General features: G+C 38.8%; 1 protein-coding gene across 18 annotated transcripts in view; it reads right to left on the bottom strand.

The window, feature by feature from the left end:
* PKHD1 (PKHD1 ciliary IPT domain containing fibrocystin/polyductin) overlaps window positions 1-13,804 on the bottom strand; it is a 439,380-nt gene that overhangs the window by 95,520 nt on the left and 330,056 nt on the right. For all 18 annotated transcript variants that reach the window (XM_082411613.1, XM_082411609.1, XM_082411612.1 and 15 more), the window contains 3 exons: window positions 12,367-13,245; window positions 11,496-11,664; window positions 9,743-9,900 (listed from right to left, as the gene is read on the bottom strand). In XM_082411613.1, the coding sequence (XP_082267739.1) occupies window positions 9,743-9,900; window positions 11,496-11,664; window positions 12,367-13,245 (1,206 nt within the window). The remainder of the gene's footprint in view (window positions 1-9,742; window positions 9,901-11,495; window positions 11,665-12,366; window positions 13,246-13,804) is intronic.

The following is a 13,804-nucleotide window of genomic DNA, read 5'->3' as shown; positions in this document are numbered from 1 at the left end:
TATCTATTTCTAGGATATTTTAATGATTGCATTCAGAATGTCACAACATAGCATTAATTTTACACCTAGTGAGTGTGCAAATATATGGAGAAAAAACTTAAAACTAAATCAAAGAATCTTTCAGATCCATAATATTGAAATGAAAAGGTCTCAGTCATGAACTTGTTTAGCACCTATTGGTAAGGCACAAGTGCTTTATTTGTTGGTGGGACTGCCCAAGTGTTTCCTTCCATTAAAATGCGTGTGCACGCATACACACACACACACACACACACACACAAAATAATCAAACACATAGAAACCATCCATCTGTCTTAGGCATAAAACAAGCTAAAGTTTGAGCTTCTGCCTTCTAAATCTTTCAATAATTCTTGTACCAAAAGAATGAAAGCAGCATTGAAGGATTCCTCCATTATTAAAGTTTTTCGAATAAGACCACAGTTTACTATTCAGTGAAGTCCTGGAAATAATCCAGGGGCAGAGGCTGGGGGAGGAAAGGCGAAAGAAAGACAAGAAAATGAAAAAGAGAAAGGAGAGAGCCAGTATATCATCATGGCAAAAAGTTAAGTAATTTCACTTAGTGACCGACATTCAAAAATAGCCCCTCTTGTGGAACATTGATGTTACTGCTTCTCATATAACAAACCATAGAAATGTGAATAGATTTCTCAATAAAGGATTATACCCTGAATAGTAAAATTCCCAGGCTCAGAAAACCTTGATGCTTTATTTGGAGGACTGGATATTTAAACAGTAGTTTCTGCTAATGGCAGATAATCCCAGCTAGGCAAGCTTCTCTCTTTTACTGACCGAGTTATATGCCCAGAACCAATAAGGTGGTCTCCAGAATGGCTTCTAATTCTGTGGTTAGTTTCTAATTCTAGAAACCCAAGATGCATATGATGACCTATAAAAAGGACTTATAAAAGTGAAATTTATCAGAGACAAATACAGTCTAGCACATAGGTCTTAAAAAATCAGTTCTCTTTAATATTTATCCCTCCAGAACAAAGGAAGAAATACTCATCTGCATGTAGCTATTTAGGCCTTGAAAAATGACTAGTGCAACTGAAGAACTAAATTTTAAATTGTATATAATTTTAATTAAATATAATTTAAAGTATAAAACTGATAATTTAGTTACAAAAAATGTTTAGGTATATTTGGAACAAATTGTACGTGCATCTACTTTTCAATTGTAAAGTTTATGAAATCTAGATCAAATATTTCTTATGAAAATGTAGTTTCTGAATTGAGATATGCTGTAACTGTAAAATTCATGTGAAATTTTAAAGATAGTATAAAAAAATACAAATATCTCAGTAATTTTGTACTGATTACATCTTCAAATAACACTTTGCATATATTGGATTAAATAAAATATATTATTAATTAAATTTCACCTGTTTCTTTTTCCTTTTTTTAATCTGGACTCTAGAATATTTAAATTACACTTGTGGTTTGCATTATTATTTCTATTGGACAATGCTGTTCTGGATAGGCAATGCTCAGTTTTGGTTTCTACATTTTGGAAAAATCATCAACAATTGAAGAACATCAAAACAAGCCAGTTTAGAAAGTGAAAACCTGAAAAACTCTGTCATATGTTTACTAACAGAAAAAAGTTTAGAATTTCTATGCTAGAAAAAGGTAACCGCTTTTGAATATGTAAAAAGATGCAATATGGAAAGAATTACTTATACTTTGTCACCAGAAAGCAGACTAGGTTAGTAGATAGAAATCATACAGGAAGATCCTAACAATTAAAATTATTCAAAATATATTAGGCAGTCTTGTAAGAGAATGAATTCCCACTTCCTGGGAAAGTTAACAATAGAGGCCATCTTCACATTGAATGGGAAGTGCAACTGATTGACCTTCAAGAAACCAGCAAAATCAAAAATACTGTAATCTTATCATTTCCTTTCCAACTGGCATGTATTTCTGCAGCCTACTGTATTAATATGAGACAATATTCTCCAAAATGCATTCTGAACTACACTAATTCCAAGGAGTACTCATGTGTAGTATGAAAATGTATTCTGTAGTCAAAAAGTTTGAGAATACTGGATAACACAAAGTTGAACAGTTTGTTTTTTTTTTTAAATTGCAGGACTTATCAGAACCTTTAATATTTTAATGCATGTGATGAATCTCCAAAACGGGAACGGTCAGAGTTTTCAACATATATCTGGCCATGCATCACATTTTTCACAATCTCCTAAGATAAGTGAATGGGAAACACTCTTTAAAAATGCTAAAACAAATTATACATTGAGTAAATCTACAAAACATTTTGTGAAACAGCTGATGGCAAACTTCAATTCTTGACTTTTTCACTCATTTAGTCACCCATTTATTCATTTATTCCCTCACTCAGCAAACATGTACTGGGCACATATTATGTTCCAAAGATTGCACTAAAAATTCAAAGATGTTTGCCTTCAAGGTACTCAGTCTGGTGAGAAGGCAGGCTTGTAAAGTGATGGCTGTAGAGCATGAGATGAGCTATAATGGAATTGAGTGATAGATGAAACAAGGACATAAAGAGACAGAGTCCCAGCTGCATGTGGGAGCCAGGGGCATTCCATAGGGGAGCTATTACACTGCAACGCACAGGAAGGCCTGCGTCTGCTGCTTCTAAACACAATTCTTTACTTGCCTCTTTCATGTATGCCTTCTTTTCTGATCTACCTTGATGTTCTTTCTAGGTTACTCCAACAGTACACAGTGCTTTGCTCTCACTGGGTACTCGATAACTTTTTGCCTAGGTTGGAAAAAAAACCCCTGCATTAAGTCACTGGGGGAAAAGGAGAAGCTACAGAAAAATTACCATAATACACTTTTGATCTCATGACCAAAGCTTCTTCTCCATACAACTCTATTGCCATCACACAACCTTCAGTGGTTAATGCTGGCAAAAGGCTTTTCTTGGATGTGACAGAGTCCATTTAGTTTGTCCGTGAAAACTAATATATATACACATATATACTAGAAGAAGAGGAAGAAGAGGAACTAAATGAGGTTTCTGTGTGATTGCTATTACACTGTTTCTTAAAAACGTCATAGTAATTGACAGTTATTTTTTTTAAACCTAAACATCTATTTCCTACCATGTAAAGTGGAAATATGTGAATTACTCGGTTAAATATATCTCTGTACAGCACCCCACCAGATGATTCAGGCCACACGATGATAATTACCTAGAAGTGGTTACAAGCCCAGACTTTGGAGTCAGACAAATACAGATTTAAATCTTGGTTCTGCACATTCTAGCTGCGGGACCATGAAAAATTAGTTAACTTTTCTAAACACTTATTCCCTCAAATGCTGAAAGGGATAATAATTCCTACATGTTAAGGTTGTTGTAGGGATAAATAGGAATGTTTATAAGCCACTTAGCATAATGCGTGGCACATGGAATATGCCAGATAAATGGTAACTATTATTATTGCTAGTTGGGGTGGATAATTGCTGGAATAATTGCACAGTTTCAGTTTGCTTTGTTCTTCGTAGACAGAGCTTTGTGTGTGAGAAAAGCTGATAGATCTCAGAGAGCTTACCTTGGACAATGCAGTGAAAGAAGCAAGAAAAAGTCGAAGGAGGGTACTGTGTACAGTACAGCACAGTGTTAAAAACACGGGTTCAGTTCTGAATCTTCTATTAATTAGTTGTATGACTTGGGCAAGTTGCCTATGTGTCTCATCAGCTTCCACATCGATAAAATAGAGGGGACAAGAATATTTATCTCCTAGGATAGATCCTGTCCATGGCATTAAATGAGATCATTCATCTGAAGGTCTTAGCACAGAGTCAGAAACATACGCAACAAGTACTAGTTGTTAATGGAAGGGCTGAAGAGCAAGAAAATCACAGAAATAGGATGTCTAGATTGAAGAAAGGAAAGGGAAATTGCTCCTGTACAGCATAATGCCTCTTTACATCACCCTTTACAAGTCACACAGGAAAATCATTCCAATTCACAGTACGGATTATTTAAAAATGCAATCAAATATTGTTATGCCCTTCACTGCCTGGAGACCAGACAAGGCATGGAAGAGGGAGAGACTAAGGTGGAAGAAAGGTGCTCTTTGGGTCTTAAAAAGCATCCCCGGAAGCTTTATCCTCCTCTGCTCAGGATAAAAATCCCTGCAGTCACATATCCCAAAGATTCTAATATTTTCTGAGACTCCACTGTGCCTTTATATTTTAATACCCTGACATCTGGAATCCTAAAAGTCTAATGTTTGACCATAAATATCTGCTGAGATTAAAGAGCTATATACCAAGCTTCAATCTTTGGGGCCTATAATTGCTTGGGAAAAGAGAATGGTATTTCCCCCTCTAGCTAGAAGAGAAGACCTCTACAAGCACATATATTGGCAGACAAATTTTCTAACAACCGTTTCCTCTCTCCGTTCTGTCCTCTCATTTTCTCCCTCCCTCTCCTTCTTCCATTTTATAATACCATCTTTCTGTCATTCCCAGGGCAAATGGGAAAAAAGAGAAGCCTGGAAAGCTTAAAGAAAAGACACATTTCATGACCTAGCAACAAACAGTTGAATACACGCTGGCTGCTCTCTGCTAGGCAGCTGAGCACACGTCCCCACACTGAAACTTGAGTTTCCCCATTATTCAGTTACAAACCACTTCATCACTCTGTGTGCTGACAGTCAAATGCCAGCTTTATTTTCTTTTTCACCAACCTCATCTTTTATTTTTGATTTGAGGCTAGTCACTTTTAAGATCTCCATAATGGTTTATAACTTTCTTTCTCAAGAAGTGTCCAAGAAGTAACACGATTTGAAAAATGTTTCTTACTCTTTCCTGGGAAAGAATGGGAAACTCTCACCTGCCCTGAAGGTAGATTTGGTCAGAAGTCCCAGTCAGACCACAGTACTTTGCTGGGCATGATGTTGAGGAAAGTGTGGGAAAAGCTTATCACGAGTTCAGACTTTTAATACAATGATTCAATATATAGTTTAAAAAATAAACTTAACATTGAACCCATTTTTATCCAGTGATATATTGTGAAAGTGATATGCTGAGGTCATTTAACTCACTTCAACACTAGGAAAAATAATCTGAATTTTTTAAAAAGGTTTAACATATTCTTATTATTAAAGACTTAATTTAGATTGTAAATACTCCTATGTCTTTTTAGTTAATGTTCTTTTCCCTTTCAGAAATATATCCAGTGTGTATATAAGCAAGTATGTTTATGTCTGCTGGTATTTGGCACAGAGAGCTAATTCTTGATTCTTCATGAGAAACTGAAACTGCCCGCTTTTTAAATTAAAAATATTAATTGTCTTCTTAACATCCTGTCTGTTTACTTCAAAGGGGGTGTATAACTCTATAACAGTGATTCTCAAACCTTAGCCCAGCAGAATCACTTGGGGAGGACTTCTGTGTGTGTGTGTGGATGTGTACGTATACATGTGTGTGGATGTGTATGTATGTGTGTGTATGTGTGTGTATTTGTGTGTATGTGTGTTTGTGTGTGTGTTAAATACAAAGGCTTGGGCTTCACACACCTATCGACTCTTGCAAACGAATGTTTAATGCCCTAGGTGATTCTGATAATAAGCCAGCTTTGGGAACCACTGTCCTAAGCACATCAAATTTACCTCCTAAATTGAAGAAGGAGAACAAGGGCAGGAGAACGAGGGGGTTTTATGTTTTGCTTTGTTTGTTTGTTTCAAAATTTCCAGTCTATTGAGAACCAACACATTTAAAATATAATGCAAATTATCAGACAAATTAGACGTACAAAATGAAAGCCCTAAGTTTTGTTCATTAGATCCAACAGATGTACAATTACTGTCAAGTAGCTCTGGTTCTACAGGTGACATTTCTGTCATCACCTCACTGTGGACCGGCGCAGTCTGTGGGCAGCACAGGGCGGTGGACCACTCATGGAGTCCTGCGTCTGTTGGGCCGCCTCACCCCCAGCTTTCTAACTACACTGCCTGCTCCCAGCCTCGCTCTCACCATGATCCATTCACCCCACAGCAGCTTGTACGATCTTTTCAGAGAGTGAATAAAATCCTAGCACCACCTTCCGACACCATCTTACTAAATTACTCTGGCCTATAAAGGGGCTAAGCCCTGACTACCTGCAACTACGCCCCCTCTCATTAACTATACATCACTCCCATGGGTCTCTTTTCCACCCACCCCTCAGACACATTGAGGCCATTCTGGTATCAGAGCCCCTGCTCTGGCTGGTCCCTCTCCCTGGAAAGCTCCCCCGTCTGCTCAGAGGAGCGATTCCTTGCTCCTCATTCAGGCCTCATTGGAATTGTAACTCTGTTTCTAATAGCAGCTCCCTTATACACACCACACACACACACACACACACACACACACACACACACACATCACACCACACACTACATACACCCACACACACCTGAAGCTACCTCTCTAGCCCAAAACTCTGTTCTATTTTCTTCATATCTCTCATCACTATTGAAATATTTTTATTTATTTGTTTATAGATATAGATATATAGATATAATCTCCACTGGAACATAAGTTTGATGAAAGCAGGAATGTTATTCACAACTATAGTTTCCATCCTTAGAAAGGCACTGGTAGACTACAGATGGTCAAATGCATTTGCTGAATGAGTGAAAATGCCAACTTCAGCACATCGTGTGCAAAATGTGCTCAAGGGATGCTAGCTTCCGTTACACTCCCTTTCTACTTTCTATATCATGGCTAAGAAATTGTTAAATGCCACTGAAACCAAAGCTCTGATTTCTTTCAGTCTTCTCCCAATAACATCAGTAGCCATACGTACAAAGTGGGCTGAGAGGTGATTCCATGCATTTGTAGACTGGGACAGACAGGAGATGAGTCAGAAGCCAGGGTGGAAAGCTCTAGTACTGATCTAGTCCTACCTAAATGGGATATTAATTTCAAGACTTTGTTTTTATAATTTTGGATTTTCAGATGATCAGATGTCTCCATCATCAAAAGAAATTCTTTCCAGAATAAAATGCAAATGGTTCTTAGAGGTTCTCCTGCCTGGGATTAGCTGCCTTGCACCCTGTTGCCATGCATGTTTCAAAGTTGGCTGCAAATGCGAACTTACAGATAAGTACAAAACAAAATTAACAGCTCACTTTTCCCCTAGCTACACACACTGCATTACACAGACAGCAAAACCCACTGGCACAGTGTTCCTCACAGCTGATCCACGTGGATAATTTTTGCTCCCAACACCGGAGCATATGACAATACATTGGGACCTGTGGATATCTGTCTGAGTTTTGCATATGAACTTATATGTGCAAATAAAATCTGTATTTTTCAAATTAAAAATAAACCTCAAAGGCAATGGACTGCAAACTGTTTGTTAATAAAATGGAGAAAGGCCAAAAGGGTGTGTTAAACTCAACGCCATTTGCAATAAATATAAGAGCTGGTTCCAGAGGCCTCCATTTTCATCTTTGCTGGGCTGCTTCCACTGTTTTATAGATGACCATAGGTTCTTGTCTTGCAGAGGAAAAATACAAAATAGACATTTATTCTCTTAAGATTAAATTTGTGCTTTTCTCCTTCACGATATTGTGGACAGAAACTGGAAAGTAGCATAAAACTATGGTTTAAAAAGTGAGAAGGGGAGCTTCCCTGGTGGCGCAGTGGTTGAGAATCTGCCTGCCAATGCAGGGCACATGGGTTCGAGCCCTGGTCTGGGAAGATCCCACATGCCGCGGAGCAGCTAGGCCCGTGAGCCACAATTACTGAGCCTGCGCATCTGGAGCCTGTGCTCCGCAACAAGAGAGGCCGCGATAGTGAGAGGCCCGCGCACAGCGATGAAGAGTGGCCCCCGCTTGCCGCAACTGGAGAAAGCCCTCGCACAGAAACAAAGACCCAACACAGCCATAAATAAATAAATAAATAAATAATTCCCATTTAAAAAAAAAAAAAAAAGTCATGTTCCTTGCTTTTTAAAAAAAAAAAAAAAAATGAGAAGGGACTTGAACTAGGGAAGGAGGGATCTATTCCTATTTTGGAAGTCACAGGAAAACACTCCAATCCTGTTAGTACCCGGAAGGCCCCATTTACTATGTGCTGTCTCCTTCATGGCAAGAAGACACAGACTGTATTTGTAGTGCAATAAACAGTGGATTCTATTGTGGGAATCCTTACAGTTGGGACCTATAGCAACCTCATTTAAAATGTTATAAAGCTTTAAAACATCAGGAGTTTAAGGCAGTCCATCCTACACACCTCCCAATATACCTTCAGCCTCCCACACATATGCTCACGCTCGTCCATATGCTGATAGTAAGTAGCATGTAATATTATAATACCTATCAGAGTTATACCATTGAATCATGTTTCACAACCAAGACAAAGAGTGGTGAAAAAATAAAATATACAGCTTTTCAACCAGCAGCAAATATGCTTGTGCCTAAACAGTATATTTACACCACATGGTAAGCACCACCTAAGAATTCATTGAAAGAATATTATTATTCACACCTGGAGTATTTGATGGACATTTTAGAGTTCCTGTTTGCAAAAGACATTTTCAGTGTCACCCCATATCTTCCTGGCATTCACCTTCACATACCAAAGATGGCTGCTACAAAAACCTACCACTCCTTTCTGAGGAAGGATTTTCCTGGCCATGGGAAAGAGCATGACTGGCCTGTTCAGGGAAAGCCAAAGGGCTGGAGAGTTAGTGCACCCAGGAGCATCCCTCGGCCAATGAAGAGTAAGGTTTTGAAGTGTCAACATTTTAGCTTCTGCATGGCTTAGCTGGGACAACTGTGGGTCATGTCTCCAGGAGTCCCCATTTGGGGCATATTGAGTCTGAGATGCGAATTATACCTCCCAGTGGAGTCAGTTGGTTATAACAGACTACAGTTCAGGGTGGAGTCTGGGCTGGAGATATAAATTCATCAGCAGTAAACGGTATTTCAACTTTGGATTTAGGAGCAAGATAGGAAGAGAAGAGGTCTGAGGACATAGTCCTGGAATATTCAAAACTTCAAAAGAGAAAGGGAGACTAGAAAAGAAGTCTGAAAAGAGTCATCCAATGAAGTAGGAAGAAAGTTGGGAAAGTTCTTTGGATGTACTTGCAGCAGCTTCCACCTGAACAAAAATGTAAGCTCAGAGTTGCGTTGTTTGTAGAAGTAGAAAGATGATGATCTCTCCAGGGGTCCAGCTATAAAAATTGAGAGCCGGATGGGCTTATAAAAGCAAGAAGGATAAGAAGGGATTTTGATTATAGTCCCCCAGGGACAATTAGAAGATGGAGAAAAAGAAGGCAAAAAAGAAGGCATGCCATCTAGTCTACCACCCTTTCCAGAGTGAGGGCATTTAGCTCTGGTGGAAGAGAAAGATTCAGAATCCAGAGGAACTGCTTCCAAGGCAGACAGTGTGAAACGCTGAGCACAGAGAGTGCTGCTTCAGGCCCAGGAGACCAACCTAGTGAGAGGACCATTCTCTTCACCTGTGCACAGGTGGGTGTTGGGAGTCTGTACCTTTGACATGGACCACAGGCAATCTCATGGAGGGCAAAACGGTGGTATTGTGACATCCCTTAAGCACCCAACATTCCTGAGATAGAGGTGAGTTGAGCAGCTTACTGGCACAGACTCCAACTCTATTGCTCAGTTCCTCTCCAGGATATTTTGTTCCCACTGGACCACCCAGCCAAACCAGCTCCGTCCCATGCTTGTTCCCTCTACTGGAGACATCGAGTTCAGATAGAACTGACCTGTGTTGAAGAAGGATCCAGTCCATTCTGCTTCAATTTTAGGAAATACAGAAACTGGTGGAGGCAGACCCAGGGCTCTCCCATCCAGATCCTTAAAGAGATATTTTCTAGGACTTTCACAATCAGATTCAGAGCAGACCAGCATTCCTAAATCTTTCCTGGGAAGATAGATAGAAAGCAACTCTCTCATTTCCATGATAAGCCGCCAAAAGGAAACATATACTGGTAGTGCTGACGTTATGAAAAATAAATTCAATAAAATTTTATTATTAATAACATGTTATCTAGATATGAAATAACACTCTATAGAAAATGTTATTTCCCAGTTATATGGTCAAGAAAAAAAGACAATTCTTATTAACCAAATATTCTGGATATCGAGTTATATAATCTTTACATAAATCACTAATTTTCTAAGATGCAAGATACAATAAAATGCCCCTAACTAATATTTATTAAACATGATGTGATCAATGCTTTATGGAACTTTGGGGCCTTGCAGTATTTTAAGATTATCATTATAAATATCGATTATACTTGTGCTATATAAAAACAATGTAAAAAAAAGATGTTCTCATTCAACAAATATCTATTGAAAACCTACTGCTTGTACGTTGGGGAATACAATGGTGATAAACATAGGCATCAGAATTTAGAGTCAAGCAGGGTATATAAACAAGTTATTGGCAATTATAACATTGAATTATAGAGAATTTATTTCATTTCCTCTCATCTAACATTTTTAGGTACCATTAGTAATAATATTAAATATTTATTGCATGCCAACCATGTGTCAGGTATTAATAGTACAAAGAATCAAATTCTAATATCATTTAGCTTTATAACTATTTCATCCCATAGGTAAGATCTGAATATAAGGAAGATTGGACAGTAGAAAAAAATGACAGAATAACACAAATTGTATACCTAATAATGTTTAGGTTCCAAAACGGTTCAGGGATGGGCATCAAAAAGAGATTGGTGTTGGGCCAAACATATAAACTTTCTAATTAGGGTGCTTTTCCTGATTCTTTTATTCCAACTAAAGAAGTTTTCCCAATGTTATAGGAAAGAAAAAATAACCCATTTTCCCTGCTCTGACTTTCCCACTCCCTCTTACAGTAAAAAAAAAAAAAAAAATTCCTTGTCTAGTTTTCAGATTCTTGAATAAAACTCTCAGATCATACGTTCAAGAACAATAGTTACGCCTGGTCTGAGAGCAAATGTCTGTCTAAGCCATATGGTTCATTTTAGGGATTCCTAACAGCAGACATGGTCTCCTTCCCCACCAGTGCCTGCACAAGGACACCCAAGCCTCCTTCTGAAAACTAGTGACACCATACTCCATGGAAGGTTCAAGAATCAGGGTCAATTTTTTCCATTGATTTAGAAAACATCCCAAAGAACTACCTCTAATAAAGATAAAACAATTAAACAATATCAATAAAACTTGCAATCCATCACTTCTGCCGCTTTTGTCTGCCAGAGGACATCACGTGGTGGATTCCAGATTCAAGGAAGAGAGAAACAGTCTCTTTCTCTTCAGTGAGAGAGATTGCAAAAATCATATCTCAAAGGGCACAAATATAGGAGGGTAAAGAATTGGGACCAATCAATCTACTGTATTTTTCTAGAAGGACTTATTTCTATTCCCATTGATGATTTTATCCTTGTTTAAAAAACATGTTCAGGTATTTGGAGAATAACCAAACCCTTCATAAATATGGCTTACTATAAATACCAAAACCGGTACCTGGTTTGTAAAGGAGGAAAGTAGAACTTGTTTTTATCTTTGATCTTTAGCATCCTGGTCCTCTCTGCCGTTATTAGAGGCACGATTCCAGTGTTCTCTGCATTGGACAGAATGCAGACATCTAGATCATCGCTATAGCAACTCTTCACAAAACTAGAAAAGGTTACATCTGAAAAAAAATGTTTAAGGTATTACAACATTATATCATATAAACTACCAACCACAAATACAGACTATACAACTAAATATTCTTATACTAACGTATGTCCAGGAGTAAGTTTAAGCTACTGTCCAGGGTAGTTCCAGGAGTTTACATAAATCTTGACTTAAAATATCTTTAATTCTTGAAGACATGGACATTGTATACAAAGTAGAAGAGCATTCCAACACATTGACATCTTAAGAGCAATACTTTCCATCAAAGGTTTGATCAAAATCCAGTGAGGAGTGAGTACAATAGTACAAAAGAGAGCTGACAGAAGATTCTCTGCGTAGGTTGTAGTATAATTGAATTTAATCCTGGCTGCCCCACCAACTACTTGACAACCTCACTGAGGCACAACTTCCATGTATCAATTTCCTCCTCTGTATGACAGGAAAAGTAACACGTACCTAAGAGATTAGGCATATAATCAAATTAAATATTTCCTTGTGAAAGCTCTTCAACATGTATAGAGCACTGACTTTTTAAAGAAATCACTCACTGTCATTATAAACTACCATTGTAGTTATCAATGCCCAGTAGACGGTCAATTGGACAGCAAGCACCAGACTACACTGTACGCTTTTGTTGATATAATTTCAAAATGCTGTTAAAGCTTCTACGCACAGACGTATGACACTACATTGCTTGGAAACCCAAACATCCTACCTTGAAGTTTCATGATGCCTGAAATTAAATGGCCGTTCCTCACTTTGTGCCATGGCTCCTGAGGCCACCGATTTGGTTCTGAGACGAATACAGGCCACAAAATACCAACTCGACCCCCTCTGGGATTGGAAGGAGCTCGATCAGGTGACGTCACGTTGGCAGAACGAGGCTTAACTCTGTCCTGAATGCAGTCAAAAGATGAGCTAGTAGCCACAATGACTGAATTCCTAACCACAATCTGTAGATTTTCACTATAACACTGTGGAGCAGAAGACACATAAACTACTGCCAAAAGGCCAATAGTATTGTCCACCAGAGTGAGGTTCTCTATTTCCATGCCATTCTCCACATGGAGCATGGCGCCATAGTCAAAGTTCTTGAAAGCCAAGAAGCCAGAGATATTGGTACAGTTGTCAAGTCCAGTCTCCTTATAGAGATGAAGGCCGTGAAGACTTGAGTGGGCCACGTTGTCAGACCAAAGAGCTTCAGGAGAGGAGCACCTGTAGCCTCGGATGTGAAAGCCAAGTCTCTCGGATCCCGCCACAACGTTGCCATGGAGATGGATGTCCTTTGCCTGATTCACTTTGATTCCTGCCACCCAAACGGGAGACCACGCTGACTGTGTCATCAGAACCACAAGGTTATTAGAGAGAGAATAGCCCTGACCCTCCAAATCAATGCCATGGCCAGCTGTGCTAAACACTACATTGTCATTTAAAACGATCCCCTGACTGGCAGCTGCACGAATGCCCCCACCACAGCTTTGGTGCAGAGTACAAGATATTATCCAGGATCCTGCCGACATATCAAAGAGCTCGATGGAAGAATACAGTGGCGAACCAAAGTTCTGAATTTCCACATTGAAAAGTTGAAGGATACCTGCAAGCAAAATACATGTCATCAGATACTTGCTTCTTCCCTACAAAAGGCAGAAGGATGGTCCATTCAATGGCATCGGGATATGCAGATTTTTCATTAAAATACGTTTATTTTCAGCACCAGCACTATATTTTATGTCATTGAGTCTCACTAACAAAATCTGAATCATTAAAAATATCACAATACTGCATGAAAATTTTCCTGTGCATTCTGAAGAGTCTGGTGATAGGATGGAGAGAGATGAAAGAAAGACAGGAGAAGGAGATAGGCTTTGGGGATGGGCACAGCTAGCTTAAAGATTCTGGGCACCTGTCTGCAGGGCTGGGTCAAGGAACTGGCTAAGAATGAAGGGAATGTGGCTTCCTGGCCACTCACCTCAAAGTCATGTCTCCTTTCAGGGACCCCATGTGAAAAGGCCACAGCCATCCCCACAAAGATATTGCATGAATGAAATGCCAACTATATACAATATTTTAAGCATTTTTAAAGAAAAGTATAAGTGCAAAACTTCTGCTCAGTGGATGTCCAGAAACATAACATTCTTCTTGATGAAGACACG

The sequence above is a fragment of the Balaenoptera physalus genome (genome assembly GCF_965194825.1).
Source record: "Balaenoptera physalus genome assembly, chromosome: 11".
Lineage (NCBI taxonomy): Eukaryota > Metazoa > Chordata > Mammalia > Artiodactyla > Balaenopteridae > Balaenoptera > Balaenoptera physalus.
The sequence above is the reverse complement of the archived record's forward strand: the minus strand, read 5'-3'. Positions and strand labels throughout refer to the sequence as shown.